The sequence below is a fragment of the Cynocephalus volans genome, chromosome 4 (genome assembly GCF_027409185.1).
Source record: "Cynocephalus volans isolate mCynVol1 chromosome 4, mCynVol1.pri, whole genome shotgun sequence".
NCBI classification, from domain to species: domain Eukaryota; kingdom Metazoa; phylum Chordata; class Mammalia; order Dermoptera; family Cynocephalidae; genus Cynocephalus; species Cynocephalus volans.
The window spans coordinates 160,288,818-160,306,313 of record NC_084463.1 but is presented as its reverse complement, the minus strand read 5'-3'; the positions used below and the strand labels follow the sequence as shown (position 1 = coordinate 160,306,313).

Sequence of the window (17,496 nt, the reverse complement as noted above, 5' to 3'; positions counted from 1 at the left end):
TTCACTCATAGCAGGGTTTGAGAGCTTGCGGACCACAGTATCTGTCTTGCAGGACAGGGCAGGGGTTTCTAATATTGTACACAGAGGGAGTTCGTCTTGTTTCTATTCTAAGGTTGTCCACCCAACCTCCATTTCCCTTTTTCCATCCTAACAGAACACAGATCTTACACATGTCTCTGCTCCTCCACGTCTCTTCCTGGCCTATTGATAGCAGCATCCTACTTTCCTTTGGGAAAGCTGCCCTCCCCTGCTGGACAATCTATTGGGATTGTAGGGCAGGCAAGTCCTCACTGAGAGGTGGACATGGGCCTCAGGATGCGCCAGGCAGGCTTCCTTTCCATGGCATTTGAATTTTGAGTAGAGAGACAAAAACTGAAGATAATTAGTCCTGAGCTATCACAGGAGGCAGCAGGTGTAGTGGCTCCCCGACTTCCTCGCTAGGTAGCTTTTTTTTTTTTTAAAAGATGACCGGTAAGGGGATCTCAACCCTTGGCTTGGTGTTGTCAGCACCACGCTCCAGCCAGTGAGCAAACCGGCCATCCCTATATAGGATCCGAACCTGTGGCCTTGGTGTTATCAGCACCGCACTCTACCGAGTGAGCCACGGGCCGGCCTATCGCTAGGTAGCTTTGAGCAAGTTACAGAACCTCCTGAGGGCTCACTTTCCCATATGAAAGGGGACACTAATAGTCTGTACTGCAGAGGGCTGTCCTTAATTGAATTGGAAACTGAATAGTGCTTAGAACAGAACCCTGTAGAGTAAACAGCCACTGTTAGGACTAAACCAGGTGCCCTGAAAATAGCCTTGAATCTTGCTACTTGGATTGAGGCCCTTGGGCGGCCCGAGTTCCCATCCTTTTCCAGCTTGGCTGTTTCAGAGTGTCCTATGGCCTTCAGGGAAGGCCTTAGCTACTTACCCCTGCCTGATACAGCCACCCTCCCTCCTTCTTCCTGCACACTCACGTCATTTCCCAAGAGCCTTTGCTCTTCCTGCCTCTTTTGTGTGATTCCCTCTGCCTAAACCTGTGCTGCTTTGTCCAGCTGTGCAGGTTGCCCACTGCATGTGGGTTCCTGGCTGTGGTGGTCTGGGGCTGCCTTTTTCTAATTCACACTATGAGGGCTGCAGTTGCCCTGGTGAACTGTTCTCCCCTTCCTCTACCCAGAAAACTAATCCTTCACTCCCATCTTTTTTTTTTTTTTTTTTTTTTTTTGTCGTTTTTTCGTGACCGGCACTCAGCCAGTGAGTGCACCGGTCAGTCCTATATAGGATCCGAACCCGCGGCGGGAGCGTCGCCGCGCTCCCAGCGCAGCACTCTACCAAGTGCGCCACGGGGCTCGGCCCCTTCACTCCCATCTTTAATGTCACCTCCCTGGGAAGCCCGCCTGAACTCTTCCAAATGGAGTTGCAGCCTGTCCTGTGCTTCTATAACTCTTTGCACATCCCTTTGATATAGCAGCAGTTAACCCTCAACTGGAATTATTTTCCTTTCTGTCCCCCACTGGACTGTAGGCTCCACCTATTCTCTAATGCTCCTGAATTAACAAATGACTCAGACAGGAATCAGGGCAAGGAGTGTTTATTCTTACAGCTGAGCAAAGGATGAGGCCCACAGCCTTGTTAGCATCAGAGGTAGTCCCCTCCCAGCCCCAATCCTCTCCTCTTGGTATGGCAGCCACAGGGCAGGTCAGGAGCCAGAGTGACAGCTAGGGCACAGCCCTCCTGCCACAGGAGCCAGTGGCCACAGAGCAGCAGCGGGCAGCAGTAGCAGCAGCAGGTTATAGAGGGGGACAGGGAGTGTTAGTCCGGGTGGCTGACTCCATCCCCCCATGGATGGTGTTTGATGAGGGCTGGGGGGCCTGGATTGCAAGGTGGGGGGCACCCGGAGTGGCTCAATCGGCTGTGAAGATGCGGCTGGAAATGTCATCCAGGAGCCAGTCAATGCCAAGCAGCAGGTTCTCCCCTGTCACAGCACTGCAGCCCTGAATGCACCAGTGGTGGCTGCGGATGGAGTCCAGTTCCAGGGCCTGGGAAGAAAGAAGATGCTGGTTGGGGCCAGTGACCACAGATCTGCCATCCCTCAGCCCCTTCCCTCTCCTGGCCCAGGAGAACTCCACGTCTCCCTCAAGGCCTTGTTCAAGGGTCACCCCATCCAGGAAGTGTCCCCTGGCCCCTGCTGAAAGTTTGTCAGCCCCCTTGGAGCACCTGGGCTGTCTGTACAGTGCCACCCCAGAGCTGCCCCTTAGGGATGTAATAGATGAGCTCCGAACATGTACTAGGACCCAGGCATTGCACTAGGGACACTACATGTCCTCTCATCCATTCCTCCCAAGGCCTCATGAGCCAGGGGTTGTGCTGGCCATTTTACCAAAGAGAAAACCAAAGCTCAGAGAGGTTAAGCAACCTGCCTAAGGTTTCACAGCTAGCAAGTGGCAGAACCAAGATTCTAACCCTGCTCTTCCTCATTCTAGTGCTTATGGACTACAGTAACAGTTAAGATATAGACTCTGGGGTTAGACAAGCCTGGTTTTAAATCCTGGCTTGTCTACTTACTGGCTGTGTGACTTTGGGTGATTTACTTAACCTCTCTGAGCCTGCTCTGCCATATGTAAAATGATAATAATAGTTCCTATCTCATGAGGTTGATGTGAGAATGAAATGAGTTAATCCATGCAAAACAGCATTGCACAGAGAAAGGACTTACTATCTGCTGGCTACTGTTATCCTGTGGAATAATCTATTTGTAGGTCTGCCTTCTTCCACACTGTGGGCCAACACTCCACCTTATTAATCACTGAATCTCCAGTACCCCGTATAGGTCCTTCCACATAGCAAAGGTTACTAAATGCTTTTTAAAGAAATTAATAAAGAAACGCGTGCCATTTTCCTTGGTGAGCCTGCCCTAAGGCCCAAACTCACCTCCCGAATGGCGTTAGAGGACAGTGCTCCAGGCAGGTCCTGCTTGTTGGCAAAGATGAGGAGGGTTGCTCCAGCCAGGCGCTGTGGAAGAGAAGATAGAGGGCTGGAGTGGGGGCTCAGACAACAGCCTGACCCCTCCTCTAATGGCCCAGAGCATCTGGGGTCAAAGATCAACCTGGGGGAGAGAGGGCTGGCCAGTTAGCTCATTTAGGAGAGCGTGGTGTTCATAACACCAAGGTCAAGCATTCAGATCCCCATATTGGCCAGCTGCCAAAAAGAAAAAAAAAAAAAAGTCAAAAAGTCAACCTGGAAGATTTGGACAAGGTCCCAGGGTGGTGGGAGAGGCCCAGGTGGGGTGGGCAGTGTAGACACAGCCACTGAGGCTGGCCACACATGGGGTGGAGGGAGCCCTGGGCTGGGCTAGGGTTCTGGTTCCAGCTAACCACCCCCCAGTGGGCACTTCTCTCCCCATACCTCAGTTTCCTCTTCCATAAACAGAGAGGGGGTGTTGGACAAGATGATCCCTGAGCCCTCTGCTGTACAGACTGCTCAGATATGATGACCTGACATGCACAGAGAAGATGAGCATCCCAGAGGCCCATGGGGTCTGCTGGAAGTGACCTTCCCAATTTCAGGTAGCCTTTTAACTGTTCTACTACTGACAGGCTTCACTCTCTGCCTCTGATTCGAGTTATTTCCATATATGTGTTTGTGACTAGGAGTCCCTTCATGTGGGTGGGCGGATCTAACCCTCTGGGCCTCGACCTGCTTGGATTGGCCTGGGTTCAGCATTTATTTATTTTATTATTTTTTTTTTTTAAAGATGACCGGTAAGGGGATCTCAACCCTTGACTTGGTGTTGTCAGCACCGCACTCTCCCGAGTGAGCCACAGGCCGGCCCTGGGTTCAGCATTTGGTAGCTGTGATCTCATTTGACCTGCTCGACACCCCCAGGAAGGACTACTGTTACACTGAGTGAACACATGCGTGCCCAGGACAATCCCATTCATGCCTGTTGTCCCTGCATAATTAACAACTCCCTCTTTTACTTTCAAAAGTTTCCTCGTTTTCAACTAGATGCAATGCAGTAACTGGAATCACATCCTGGAACAGAAAAAGCACATCAGTGGAAAAACTGGTGAAATACAAATAAAATCTGTAGTTAAAATAATAGTAATTCACCAACGTTAATTTCTTAGTTTGGACAGGTATACTGCTGTAACATGTTAACATTAGGGGAAGGGGGTGAAGGGTATATGGGGACCTCTGTACTACCATCTTTTCTATAAATCTAAAATTTTAACAAAAGTGTTTTGTCCCAGAAAATAAAGCATAAGATCACTCTAATTATAATCCTGATTTTAGGGATGAGGAAGTGGAGGCTCAGAGGGGTTAAGTTCTTTGCCTGATGTCACACAGCAAAGAGTCAGACTCCTGAGCCAGGCTCCATCGCCTCCTAAAGCTTTACACATTGGCCTTGAGTCATCTGCCCTAAAGCTCAACGATGTTGTCATCCCATTTCAAGGTGCAGAAACTGAAGCTCAGGATTGTGAAGCAGTGACACCTAAGGGATATGAACCCAAGTCTCTGTCCACAGCGTGAGTCCTGCCTATGGGAGCACTGTGGGCTCCCATAGTGGGGGCCTAGTGAAGGAATGGATCCTGCCTCTAGCTGTCCTTCTGTGGTCATGGACCTCTCTGTGAATCTGCTGAGAAAGGTGTCCACACATCCATGTATGTGCACAAAGTTTTGGGGCCTGGATGCTGATGGAAGCCTGGCTCCCCCGCCTGGCTGGGCACCCTACCCACCTCTTCCACCAGCAGGTTCTGGAGCTCCCGCTGGCAGTCCTGCATCCGCTGGCGGTCAGCGCTGTCCACCACCCAGATGAGGCCATCCGTGCTCTCAAAGTAGTTCCGCCAGTAGGACCGAAGGGACTTCTGGCCGCCCACATCCCAGATGTTCAGCTTGAATCTGTGCAGGGAGGGGATGGCTGGAAGGTCAGCTTGGCCCCTCTTAGCCCTCCCTACCCTGCTCTGGGCTGGCCCACCCACTAGGACCCCACTCACCCTCGGTGCTCCAGGGTCTTGATGTTGAAGCCCAGCGTTGGGGAGATGGTGTCGATGTCTTCCCCATTGAACTTCTTGAGGATGGTCGTTTTGCCAGCATTGTCCAGGCCGCTGGGGTGTGCCCAGTTAAGAAGAAGTCCCTGAGTTCTGCCCAGTGATGATATCATCACAGTGCCCCTATCTCAGAGGACTAATCATTTCCCACCACCTATGAAAGTGAGTGGAGCACGTGCCTGACCCACAATTGACCCATGATAAATATGAAATTATCAGGATATAATAATTTATCATCTCTGCTGCCCCAAACTCCTTAATTCACGTAACAAATATTTGGTGAATACCTACTACATGCCAGGCCCTCTTCTGGATGCTGGAGGATGAAGTCCCTGCCCTTATGAAGCTTACACTCTAGTGGGGAGATGGCTGATAAAGTGCAAGCAAATAAGAAAATAAGGGGGGCTGGCTGGTTAGCACAGCTAAGCACAGTTGGTTAGAGAGTGTTACTGATAACAACAAAGTCCAGGGTTCGATCCCCGCACTGGCCAGATGCCAAAAATAAAACATAAAGAGGGATCTAAGACTGACAGCCTGGCTGGCTAGCTCAGTTGGTTAGATTGTAGTGTTATAAGACTAAGGTCAAGGGTTTGGATCCCCATAGCTACCAGCCACCAAAAAGAAAGAAAGAAATACTCGTACAGTGGAGAGGCTTTCAGAGGAGGTCCTTGGAGGAGGTTCTTTTAGCTGAGGTGCCCAGGAAGGACTCTCTGAGGTGTCTTGAGCTAAGGCCCCAAATACGAGGAGCCAGTTTTTTTGTTTGTTGGTTTGTTTGTTTTTTTTTTTTGTGGCTAGCAGGTAAGGGGATCTGAAAAGGAGCCAGCTTTTTGAAGGCCTGAGGAAAGAGCAAATATCTGGAGGCAGCCACCCTCACCCCTGTTTCTGGAATATTCCAAACCCTCTGCTGCAGAGTGCAAATGAATGGGTGAGCCCACCAGTGTGAGAGAACCACCCTCCTCTTTCTTCCCAACACTTAGGGCACTTGCAGCTTGATGGGGTGCTGGGGGGCAAGGGTGGAGGGGAGGGCAGGTCCTGGACTCAGCCTCCTCCTGCTGCTCGCCAGACCTGGGGCAAGTGACTCAAATCCAAGAAACGGGGGTGAGAAGTACCCCTCCTGAGATGCAGCATAAGGCCCTGAAAATTGGATTGGCCGCCCCATGCCATCACCCATGTTTCCTCCTCCCCTAGGTCATCCCCACCAGCTGACAAACTTGCTTGTTTCTCCCACATGAGAAGTAGCAACCAAATCAGCTGATTAGCAAGCATTAAAAAAATAATAACAATAAGCAGCAGCAAACAAAGCCCCCTCTTGATCCCTCTCCCCCATCTCCCTATTCATTTATATTTTTCACAACAAATCTCCTCAAAGCAGTTGTTCATACATGCCCTCCCCGATTTCTTTCTCCTGCTCTTCCTCGAACCTGCTTCCTCAGTCTCTTGCTTCTGCTGCTTCCCCAAACTGCCCTTGCCAAGGTTGGTCCCCAAAGACCTCCCTGCTGCTCTCTGATGGCCCGGCAGCCCTCAGTCCTGCCTGATGGCTGCCACCCTCCTCCCCAACACACATCCTGCCCTGGGCTCTGGGACACACCCACACATGATTCTCCTCCTATCTCCATGGCCGCTCTTCCTCATCTCTCTGACTTCATCCTAGCACACCTTGGCTCTCTTCTCTGCCCACACTCACTCCCTAGGTGATTTCATCCTGGATCATGGCTTCAAATACCATCTTTATGCCGATGACTCTCAAATTTATATCTCCCATCCAATTGCTCCCCTGGACATAGATCCAGCTGCCCACCTGACATTTCTAGGATGTCTCAGAGGCATCTCACATGGCCAAAACAGACCTCTCATCTTCTCCCTGAATCTGCTGCTCCTCGGTCCTATCCATCCAGGCTGGTGGCTCCTCGTCCTTCTAATTGATCAGGCCAGAAACTGAGGAGTCACGCTTGTCCTCACTGGAGTCAGGCTTGTCTTCACTCGCTCTCTCACACTCATGTCCCATCTAGCAGCACTTTCTACTGGCCCTACTGTCAAAATGTCCCCCTAGGTCCGTGACCACACTACTTCCATCCTGGTGCAAGCCACCATCCTATCTCGCTTGCATTCCTGCAATTGCCTGACCTTTCCTCTGTGCTTCTCACTTAAAAAGGAAAGCCAACAACCAAAAGGCCCTATGCGTGTGGCATTCCTCTCCTCCTCTCTCCAGCCACACTGCCCGCTCCTTGACATTCCTTTTTTTTTTTTTGTCCTTTTTGTGACCGGCACTCAGCCAGTGAGTGCACCGGCCATTCCTATATAGGATCCGAACCCACGGCGGGAGCGTTGCAGCGCTCCCAGCACCGCACTCTACCAAGTGCGCCACAGGCTCGGCCCATCCTTGACATTCCTTTGAACACACAGTTGCATTCCTTCCTCAGGAACTTTGTACTTGTTTCCTTTGCCGTAAATATTTTTTCCCCAGATATCTACATGGTTCATCCCTCACCTCCCTCTTTTCTCAGTTGTCACTTTCTTGGCATGGACTTTTCTGACAGCCCTACTTACTCTGCATTCTCCTCCATACACAATACGTACTTCACATATTGGCTTCATTATCATCTTTCTCTCCCCTGCATTACAGAATTTCCATGAAGGCAGGTTTTTTAGTTTTGCTGTTTCACCCCAACCCCTAAGTCAGTGCCTAGCATCTAGGAGGCGCTCAATAAATATTTATTGAATGAGGGAATTCACTGTGCTTTCTCAGTGCTCATTAAAACACACATGATATGAATATTATTTTTAGGTTAGATGCGCACATAAATGTCTTCTCTCCCCTGCCGGGAGGTGAGGCCTATCCAGCTCTTGGATGGCAGATTCCCACGGGGCCTGGCACAGCGTGGAGCGAACGAGTGCAGGCGTCTGCTGAGGGGACTCATAAGGCGGTCGGGGCCTCGGGACTACAGCCCGCAGCCGCGGGGACACCGACGGGCAGGGTCACGGAGTAGCAAAATCACGGACAGCTGAACCCACAGACCAAGCTACCCGCGCAGTCCACACCCGGCGCCGAGGGCGGGGCCCGCACGCTCCGGGGATTCCGAACCTGAGGGCGGGGCCGGGGCCTGGCACCCTCGGACAGCGGGGAGGAGGTCAGAGGCGGAGAGGACAGTAGCCCCGAGCTCGGGCCAGGCAGACGGGCGGTGCCGTCCGAGTTACCTGCGGGCCCCGCCACCCCCTTACACTTGGTACATCTGGTCCCGCCGCTGCGCTTTTAGGCCCATTCCTTTGGCCTTTGGAAAGGACCCCCCCGCTCCAGGCCGGTGGTACGGCCTCCTCGCTGCCCCCCGCCAGGAGCTGTTGGTAGGGCCCACGTGCGTGACGCACAATGGGCAGTTGGTACGGACCGGTCGCGCCCCCGCGCCCGGTAGGGGGCGCCTAGCACTGCCCGCCCGGCGGGGCCCCCGACTACCCTCGCTGCTTCGGCGTCCGGGAGGATACAGCATGAGCAGTCGCAGCTCCCGCTCTTTCTGCTTCATCTTCTTCAGAATGGTCAAAAGCCCCATGATCCCCGTAACCCCCACTCGGCCACCGTTTCTTTCTAGTCCCGGGACCCCGGTCCTTGCTCCTATTGGCCATCACGCCCACCGACAGTGCGGTTTATTGGCCGGCCTCTCGTTTGGGCCCGCCCTCTTCCCCACGTGACTGAGGTCGCCCCGGCGAGCGCAACAATGGTCCCTCTAGCGGCGCTGGGGCTCTACGCGGCTGCCCGCGTTAACCCTTCGCCTCTCGAGAGTCGGGGGACGAGGGCAAAACCCCATTCCTTCCTCCCCAGGACCCGAGGACTGGAGGAGTCGGCCGGAAACAGAAACCTGAAGTTCCTAAGGTTTTTTTGTTTTGGGGTTTTTTTTTTGGCGGCTAGCCGGTACACCTTGACCTTTGAGTTCGTGCTCTAACCAAGTCGGCTAACCGGCCCGTCCTGAAGTTCCTAAGTTGTCTCTTGGCTTGGTAGGCTGTACTGCTAAGGAGGTCTGCGCCAGCAGTCGGAACCAATTGCCCCATGGGTGTTGACGAGCTCATCCTGGGGCCACTGTAAGGTGCTGCCCCCCCAGAAACATGGTCCACATCCTGCTCATCTTGGCCCTCAGCATCATCCTAAACCTACCAGTGGCAGAGAATCGGGTCTTCCCACTCCCGCGCCCCTGCAAGAAGTGGGCCGGTGGTTCTCAGTCAAGGGCGATAATGCCCCCCAGGGCCGTTTGGAAATGTGCGGGGGCGCGTTTGGGTTGTGCCAATGACAGAATAGAGTCCCTGTCTTTTAGTTGGGGGGGGGGTGGAGAACAGGGATACTAAGCGCCCTGAAATGCAGAGAACAATCCTGCTCAAAGAATTGTCCCACCCAAGATGCCCATGGTTTCCACTCTTGAGAAGCACAGTTCCTACCCAGATGGTGCCTCCCACAGTAGCTGGCATGTAGTAAGTGGTCAGTTAAATATTTGTTGTCCAGCAGTTTCCTTCTTTAACCTAGCGCTCAAGAAGTCCAGAAAAAGAGGAAACTGAGGCCAGGGACCAAGCTGACTGTAAACTCAGAAGAGTGAGAGCCTTATTATCTTACTTTCAGCCTTTCCCCCAGCCTGCTATAGGATGAATGTGAAGAAGAGGCATAGATTCCATCTAATGCTTGGGAAAAAACTGTCAGCACCTGCTGAAGATAATGGCTAACTCCTGGGTAACTGTTGACAACACGTGTTCTACTTCATTCTCCCTAAAACCCTGACAGGCTTATGTTCCTTTTGTAGATGTGATAATGGAGTCCAGAGAGTTTAATGAGCTTGGGCAAGATTCAAACTCAGGTCTGGTTGACAGTAAAGCTCACTGTCTTTCTGGGTGCCTCTGTGGATTTTGCCTGGAGAGAGAGGTCTGGAAGGAGCTTGAGCTTCCCATCCTGCAGGAGGAGGTTGTGGGGAGGTGAGGGCTGAACAGACAGGGTGCCTGAGTGCGCCCCTTCAGGTCGGCACCATTTACCTTCCATCAGGCACACACCCAGTGTAAGGTTACAGCAATAGTTACTCTGTCTGGCTGGGGCTATTGTCGGACTCCTGCCATCGTGGCCAATTGTATTTTTAAAGCAATTCATAACTAAACCCAAAACATTTCATTATTTTAGTTCCATTTGTATTGTCAGGGCTAGGGCTCAGACCTTTCAAACCCATCATACAGACTGGGTCACCAGACCCCTCACATACAGGTCCACGCTAGGTAATTGGGAAAGATCCAGGAGCCATTCGCTGACGACACGAGCTCATTCCTCAGCAGTAACAGCTTGCAACAGCAGAAGCAGCAGCGGTGGTGACCCTTCGGGGGATCCTGGGAACAGGGGTCACCATAGGTCAGAGCCACTCGTCCTTTATACTTAAGTCCATAACCAAGGAACACCTGGGTGCACATGCTTATTTACATCAAAAGCTTGGCAAGATTCTGAACACTTGAGGGGCCCTGACCATTTCCCTATATTTTCCCTACACCCAGGAAAAAAGCATAATTCCTACTCAAAGGCTTTGAGACTTGACTAAGATCAAAATGTGAAATTGCCAGACCGTAGGAGCCTGCCGTCCTGCCTCCAGAAGTCTACGCTACACAAGTTCTGGGACTGCATGTGAACATTTATGACGATGAAGTTCACTGTGGCATGGTTTGGAACAGCCAGAAATTGGAAAAAAACCTAAGTGCTTTCAAGTGAGAGCGGGTTACCTAAGCCAGGATACGTGCTTGTGGTGTATTCCATGAAGCCCTTAAGAAAGATGAGGTGGACAAAATAAGACAGAAAACAAAAAGAAAAACTAATGAAAAAAGTATAAAAGAAAGGAGTTGGGGGGCTGTCCGGTTGGAGTGTGGTGCTAATAACACCCAGGTCTGGGGTTTGAACCCTGTACCAGCCAGCTGCCAAAAAAAAGGTGAGGTAGAGCTATAATTTACTGGCATGGAAAGATGTCCGTGTCATAGTAAGTGATAAAAGCAAATCTCAATCCCATTTTAATGTAAAAAATAATGATGACTGGAATTATACCCACTAAACAATGTTTTTCAAACTATGGGACGCAGACCATTAAGTGGATTGTGAAATTAGTGTCACAAATAGGTTGGACTATATGAAGTTGCCCGTATTTGACCATTTTGACTATAGAGATATCAGTTTCCTATGCTTCAACCTAGTAGCATTCACAAAAATTAAATAGAATGAACAGAACAGAAAACATTACTAGCTTTACCCACATAGTAAAGGTAAGTAGTGTTTGCTGAAACATTTATTTCAGATATTTACATGGATGTGTGTACTCACAGTCACAAAAGTTTGAAAATCACCGCAATTCAACTATTAACTCTGGGGAGTAAGTTTGGGAAGAACTTAATTAATTAAAAAAAAATAAGCACGTCTGGATTGTTTTACTTCACTACCTACCAGGAACATTTAAATACTTGTTTAAATGTCAGGTTTAAAGTCCTGTCTGTCCAAGCTGTTGTGGTAGCTTCCCAGGGGCCACATAATAAGATTTCAATAAATACCAATTAAAAAAGCCTCCAAGTTCTGTGAAAAGGGGGAGTCCAGGAAGTAACTGTGTTTGTTTTGAACAATTGCCTGTGTCTAGAAATCGGGGGGTGGAGGGGCTTTTAAAGACAAGGGTAGCCCCCCCCCAAAAAAGGGTAGGGGCCAAGTCACAGGCTGTGTTTCCATTTGCCTCATAGAAAGGAGAAAGAGGTCTTAAATAAAATCCTTGGGAAATACCTTTGGAAGGAAACTGGGAAAGATATATAGAGCTGTAGTTATATATAACCGTAAAAAAAAAAAATATATATATATATATATATGCTTTTTTTCTTTTTCACAAGACAGAATCATGAAATTAAAATACCCAAATCCTGACAGCTGTGAAACCTGCTTTTCACAGGAGAACTTCTTAGGGCTAAGTGGATTTTAACTTGAGGATAGAATTTTAAATGCCTTTTAGGTTTCTTTTAAATTTTTAAACTTTTTTTGGTGGCTGGCTGGTATGGGGATCCGAACCACTGACCTTGGTCTTATAGCAGCACGTTCTCACCAACTGAGCTAACCAGTCAGGCCTAGGTGCCGTTTATTTTTTTACTTTTTTTATTATTAATATTTTTTTACATTCTATGATGTTGCTATAGAGCAGTTGGGAAGGAGAAGGAGAGGAGAAAGTGGGAGGAAATGTGAAGGAAGAAGGAGGAAGGGCAGGATTGAGACCAGGGGGCTTCCAGTGGTGGCTTGGTCATTGCCGGGCCGGATGCAGATGTCGGAGCGGTGTGGCAAAAGCCCTCGTCCCCCACCACCCCAGCTCAGGAACCCAGGCCCCTTCTTGCTGTGGCTTGGTGGTTGTTGCTGGGCTGGTTGCATGTGTTGGGGGTGTGTGGCCAAGGCCTGAGGCCCCCCACCGCCCCGGCTCTGGAAAGCCCAGGGCACTTCCTGTGGTGGCTCAGTGGTTGTCACTGGGCTCGCTGTGGGTGTCGGGGGTGTGGCTGAGGCCCTCAGGCTCCCCCACCGCCCTGGCTCAGGGGAGCACTTTCTGCGGCAGCTCAGTTGGGCATCACTGGGGTGGTTACCTGTGTTGGGGGTGTGTGGCTGAGGCCCTCGGCCTCCACCCTTGGGACTGGTTGCAGGTGTCATGGGGCATGGCTGAGGCCCCCAGCCCTCCCCATTTTCTGACTTGGTAGCCCAGGGGACTTCCAGTCCTTCTAGGTGTTATAGGTGTTCTTTGGTGACATAAGACCTTTACTAGTTATTATCAAACTTTGTGTCTGGTTGTGGATATTTTGTTTTTCTTTCAATTCTGTGTTGGATTATTTGCTGTTCCCACCTCTTAAACTCTGCGCTGGATCTAGTTTGTTGTCCTTTGCTTACTTCTAAAATGGGAGAACTTCCTGTGGGGACCAGCACTTGAGCTCTGTGGTTGAGCTAAATTGCTGCTTTGCTGCTGATATCCTGGGGAAGGCTTTTTGTGCAGCTCAGGTTTTAATGGTTGACTTTGTACATACTTTGGGTCCAGTGAAATCTGGTGCACCTGGGTTGAGTAAAAACTATGGTTTGGGCCTGAGTCTTTACATCAAATTGCACCCCATGCAATTCTATATTCCTGACCAGTCTCCTCTGAGTGGTCCTATGCTGATTGGGGGCAGATCAGCTGTCCTTGCTGTGCCCCAGTGTCTCCCCAGTGGGCCTGTCTCCCCCACCACCTGTCTTCCAAACACTTCCCATGGGACAAGCTGGGCTCCAGTCCCTTGCAATGACTTACAGGCCTCTGAATGGCTCCTTTTTTACAGTTGTTGTGGCTCCTAACTCTGATGTGGGCCCACAGGAACCCTATTAGTGGTCTTGCTGGCCTGGAGGCCACCAAGACCCTTTTCCCACCTGCCGCCTCCAAGTAACTTCATCCAAAGGGCACAGCTGCAGCTTTTGCCGGCTCCAGCTCTGTATACTCAGCAGCTCCAGCCTGGAAGCAGCCAAGATTCAAAATAGAGTGATTTTTTTTTTCTCTCATCGTGGCTTCTCCCATCTTCATGGGCTCCACAGGTCTTTCTTCCCCTTCCCCTGAGCTCCAGCAGCCCCAGCTTGGCTGTTGTTGCTTTTTTATAGTTGTAAATTGGTTGATTTGTGGGAGAGAGTGACACTGGGGACCATCTGTTCTGCCATCTTGACCGGAAGTGAATGATTTCTTTGGAATAGCAGGGCCAATTTTATTCACCATGCTCAGGGCAGCAGGAGGTGTCCTGTTGCTGTAAGAGCGCATTAGAACACCACTGCATATCTCAGCAGGCTTCAGAGTCGCCACACTTCGCTCTGCCATCGTGTCTTCAGATGATGCGGCTCTTCCAGGGGAAGCACTTGGAGATGGCTTCAGCCCAGGACTCCAGACTCTACTGTGCTTACATGGGCCCCCGCATTCCCTAGATGCCTTTTAAAGACATGTGTTTGTTTACCCAATGTCTGGGGAGGAAATTTGACATTATATTTTTAAGTTTGAAAGTTATAACCTTTTAATTAGCTGCTCTACTTCATGTAATCATAAGGAAAAATATGGCTGCATGGTTAGCTCAGTCGGTTAGAGCATGGTACTGATAACATCAAGGTCCAGGGTTTGACCCTTATACTGGCCCACTGCCAACCAAAAAAAAAAAGAAAGAAAGAAAATAACAGAACTCTTTATTCTGGAAACAAAAGGAAAAAAAAAAAAAGCCAGGGGAGAAGACTCTGCTTAAATTGTAATTGCCGTTGATGAGAACACAGCCTTATGACCCCAAGGTCATGTGTTCTGATCCCTGTTGGACCAGCCACACACACAAAAAAAAATTATAACTGCTGATCATTAAACATTAGTAAGTATACCTAAGTATTCTATTTATTAGTATATCTAAATATTTATTTATTTATTTATTATTTTATTTTTTAAAGATGACCGGTAAGGGGATCTTAACCCTTGACTTGTTGTCAGCACCACGCTCAGCCAGTGAGCGAACTTGCCATCCCTATATAGGGATCTGAACCCGTGGCCTTGGTGTTATCAGCACCACACTCTCCCAAGTGAGCCACGGGCTGGCCCTCATCTAAATATTTATTTTTAAGCTTGCTCTAGACAAATCCTCTGTTCTATTCTTTTAAACTGTAGTGTTTATATTAGGTGGTTTAAAATAAAGTTACAATTTTTTTTCTTTCTTTGTTTTTTTGGTGGCTGGCCAGTAAGGGGATCCGAACCCCATGACCTGGGTGTTATAAAGCTGCACCCTAACTAACTGAGCTAACCAGCCAGCCCAAAATTTATAATTTTAATGAGAAGAGAGAAAACCTGTTTTTTTCCTCTGGTAAGACACATCCACGATGCAGATCTTATTTTTTGGACCACATGCCCATGACAGAGGCATCATCAGCCGGCACTTGGTGGCAGCACACCCAAGCGTAGGTTTTGTCCCATTGATTAGTAAACAAAGAACTGGAAGGTTGACTGTGCACCTCAACACTGAAATGGCAACTGTGTACAGACCTTTTCTGCCCTGGCCAGCTCTACCACTCCCACCCCTCATCTCCCTGGAGGCCTTAAGTATCCTCAGGCAGTCCTGGCCCCAGTGCTGGTCAGTGGGTGTGCACCACATGCAGGCCACAGCTGAACGTCTCAGATAGCAAGTCACAGTGTCCACGCATCTTTGTTAGCTGTCTTAGCCCAGCCGCCTGGCATGGAACGAGCTGTTACCCCCCAGCCGTCCACCCAAGATCACGTGGCATCCTCAGGCCCTTCCAGAGCTGTAGGAGTTGGTAAGGACTTGAAAGTCTGAGCTCTTCCAATAACCCCCGTGTCTGCCTCACCTGGTGCCTGTGGCACCCTTGGGAGCGAGGTTGCCTTGCTTGTTTCTAGGGGTCCTGGCCTGACCAGTAGAACAGCTGGGTGTGCCCTGCTGTGCCTTCACTCAGCAACCCCAGGGGCAGCTCCCACTCTCTCCACTTGCCAGAGCCTCCATTCGCCTGGATTGCAGCAGCAGCCTCCTCACTGGTTTCCCTGCTCCCCCTCTCCAAGGCACAGGAATCCTTGGAACCTGGGTGTCAGATCATGTCCCTCGCTCAGAGCCTTCCAATGCTCCTGTGTCTTTCAGAGTAAGAGCCGAGGTTGTCAGTAGACTGCAAGGCCCCTGTGGCTTCCCACCCCAATCTGCTCCCCACCTTACCAATCCCATCAGGCTTGGAGTGCACACTCCCCTCTGCCCCCAACCAACACCTCCCTGTCACTGCCCTCTCCTCTTCAGTACTTTGCTCAAATATTCAGTGTCTTGAAAAAATTGTCTTTGTTCACATGTCTTAATGAGGTTCAGCCTAACCCTGCTATTGAAATGTGAACCTCCCCAGCCCACATTCCCCCATCTTTTACCTGCCTCTATTTTCCCCAGGGCACCTACAGCCTCCTCCCAGACTATGTAATCTACTTAATTTATTACATTTATTATCTCCCTCTCTCCCCTCTAGAATGGAAACTCCACAAGGGCAGCGATTTAGATCCTTTTTGTGTGTGTGTGGTGGCTGGCTGATATAGGGATCTGAACCTGGGACCTTGGTGTTATAAGGCTGTGCTCTAACCAACTGAGCTAACTGGCTGTAGAGGATTCTTAAAGCAAATGTACTTCACAGGGCCTGGTTTTCCAAAGCCTTGCAGTTTCAAATATTGACCTTGTGGAGGACTGGAAATTTTCCTCAGGCTATAAAGTCTCTGGTGTAAGATAAAGATTTGTGGTACAACAAGGTTGCTGGCTCAAGGACAGACAAGTTACTGATTGTTATATAAAGATACTGAAGATTGTTATGTAAAGATACAGAGAAATTGCTGTAAGATCACCTAATTGCCTTACTGGAATGTCATCTGGCTTGTTTCACTGAAAATTACCAGCCTAAAACCCCACCTCTGTTCTCTTCCTGTAACTTCCTGGTCTGGAAAATAGATGCAGGAAGAGAACCCCAATTCGGGGTTAATTTCCCAAGGAAGGGATGCCTCTTGCTGAAGGGTCCCAGGAAGATTAACCACTTTGGGGTCTCTCACTGCTCAGAAGAGATGGGCTTTGAGTAATCCTTTGCGTCTGCATCACCCAGGGGAAGAGGGGTGACAAATCCGTGGGGGGCAAAGCAACATAAAGCAACAATCAGCCAGTCCCTCTGTTTGTCTACCAGGCTTCTCTTTCCCCGCAAACCAAGGCAGATCCAGCTCCCACCCTCTGAAACCCCCATGAAGTCCAACACCCACACTAGGCCCAAACCAAGGATGGCGTCTCATAGGCACCCCCATGGGTGTCAGCCCAAAGTGGAAGGCAGGTAGTGGCGGTGCTGGGAGAGGACCCCAGGTCTCTGGTGGCCACAACACCCACCCTCAGGGCATTGTTCAGAAGCTCGTTTTGTAAAATGTCCCCCTCCAGCTTGGAGGCATCCTTTTTTCCCAAGAGGCCTCAGGCTGGCATGGCAAGAGGGATCCTGAGAGATCCATTACCAAATTCCTTCATTTTATATATGAGGAGACTGAGGCCCAGAGAGGGCACAAGGCTGTCTGAGGCCCCAAAGCCCAGCGCACATGAGCTGCAGCTGAACCCAGTCCTCCCGAGACCCCTCCCAACCTTTCTCCTGGAGGGGCTCCCTTCCCAGCTTCGGGGACTCTGCTCCAGGGCTTCTGGAGGCCGCATTCTCAACAGTGCACCCCTCAATCCTTTTCCTGCTGACCCACAGCCCTTCCATGGGTGCCCTGTGTGTTCCCCATTTTTTCCACTTTAGGCTCCAAGACGATGGCTGGATCTGCGAGGAATAAGCTGAGGAGAGCATGCTGAGGCTCTGCTGCCTCCTTGCCCTTGGCCAAGTCCCCTCCTCCTGCTGAGCATCGGCTTCCCCAGTTATAAAACAAGGAGACTCGACAGACAATCTCTAAAGTCCTCTGGCCGTGACCAACT

General features: G+C 50.2%; 1 protein-coding gene across 2 annotated transcripts; it reads right to left on the bottom strand.

The window, feature by feature from the left end:
* Positions 1-1,561: 1,561 nt before the first annotated feature.
* On the bottom strand, positions 1,562-8,639 carry ARL2 (ADP ribosylation factor like GTPase 2). Of its 2 annotated transcripts, XM_063094433.1 has the most exons (6): positions 8,515-8,639; positions 4,984-5,094; positions 4,726-4,888; positions 3,967-4,021; positions 2,918-2,998; positions 1,939-2,025 (listed from the first exon to the last, which is right to left on the bottom strand). In XM_063094433.1, exons 1-5 carry the CDS (start codon positions 8,577-8,579, stop codon positions 2,931-2,933), a joined length of 462 nt encoding a protein of 153 aa, XP_062950503.1. In that variant the 5' UTR covers positions 8,580-8,639; the 3' UTR covers positions 1,939-2,025; positions 2,918-2,930. The 2 variants fall into 2 exon arrangements, with proteins under 2 accessions (XP_062950502.1, XP_062950503.1); XM_063094432.1 differs by lacking the exon at positions 3,967-4,021 and having other exon boundaries at positions 1,562-2,025.
* Between the last annotated feature and the right edge of the window lie 8,857 nt (positions 8,640-17,496).

What these genes read in the sequence shown, in the direction of transcription:
- ARL2 (XM_063094432.1), bottom strand. Translation starts at nt 8,579, where the DNA reads ATGGGGCTTTTGACCATTCTGAAGAAGATGAAGCAGAAAGAGCGGGAG. An exon ending in AGAACCTGCTGGTGGAAGAG is followed by an intron (nt 2,999 to 4,725) that starts GTGGGTAGGGTG and finishes TCTCTTCCACAG; the next exon opens with CGCCTGGCTGGAGCAACCCT. An exon ending in CCTCTAACGCCATTCGGGAG is followed by an intron (nt 2,026 to 2,917) that starts GTGAGTTTGGGC and finishes CTTTCTTCCCAG; the next exon opens with GCCCTGGAACTGGACTCCAT.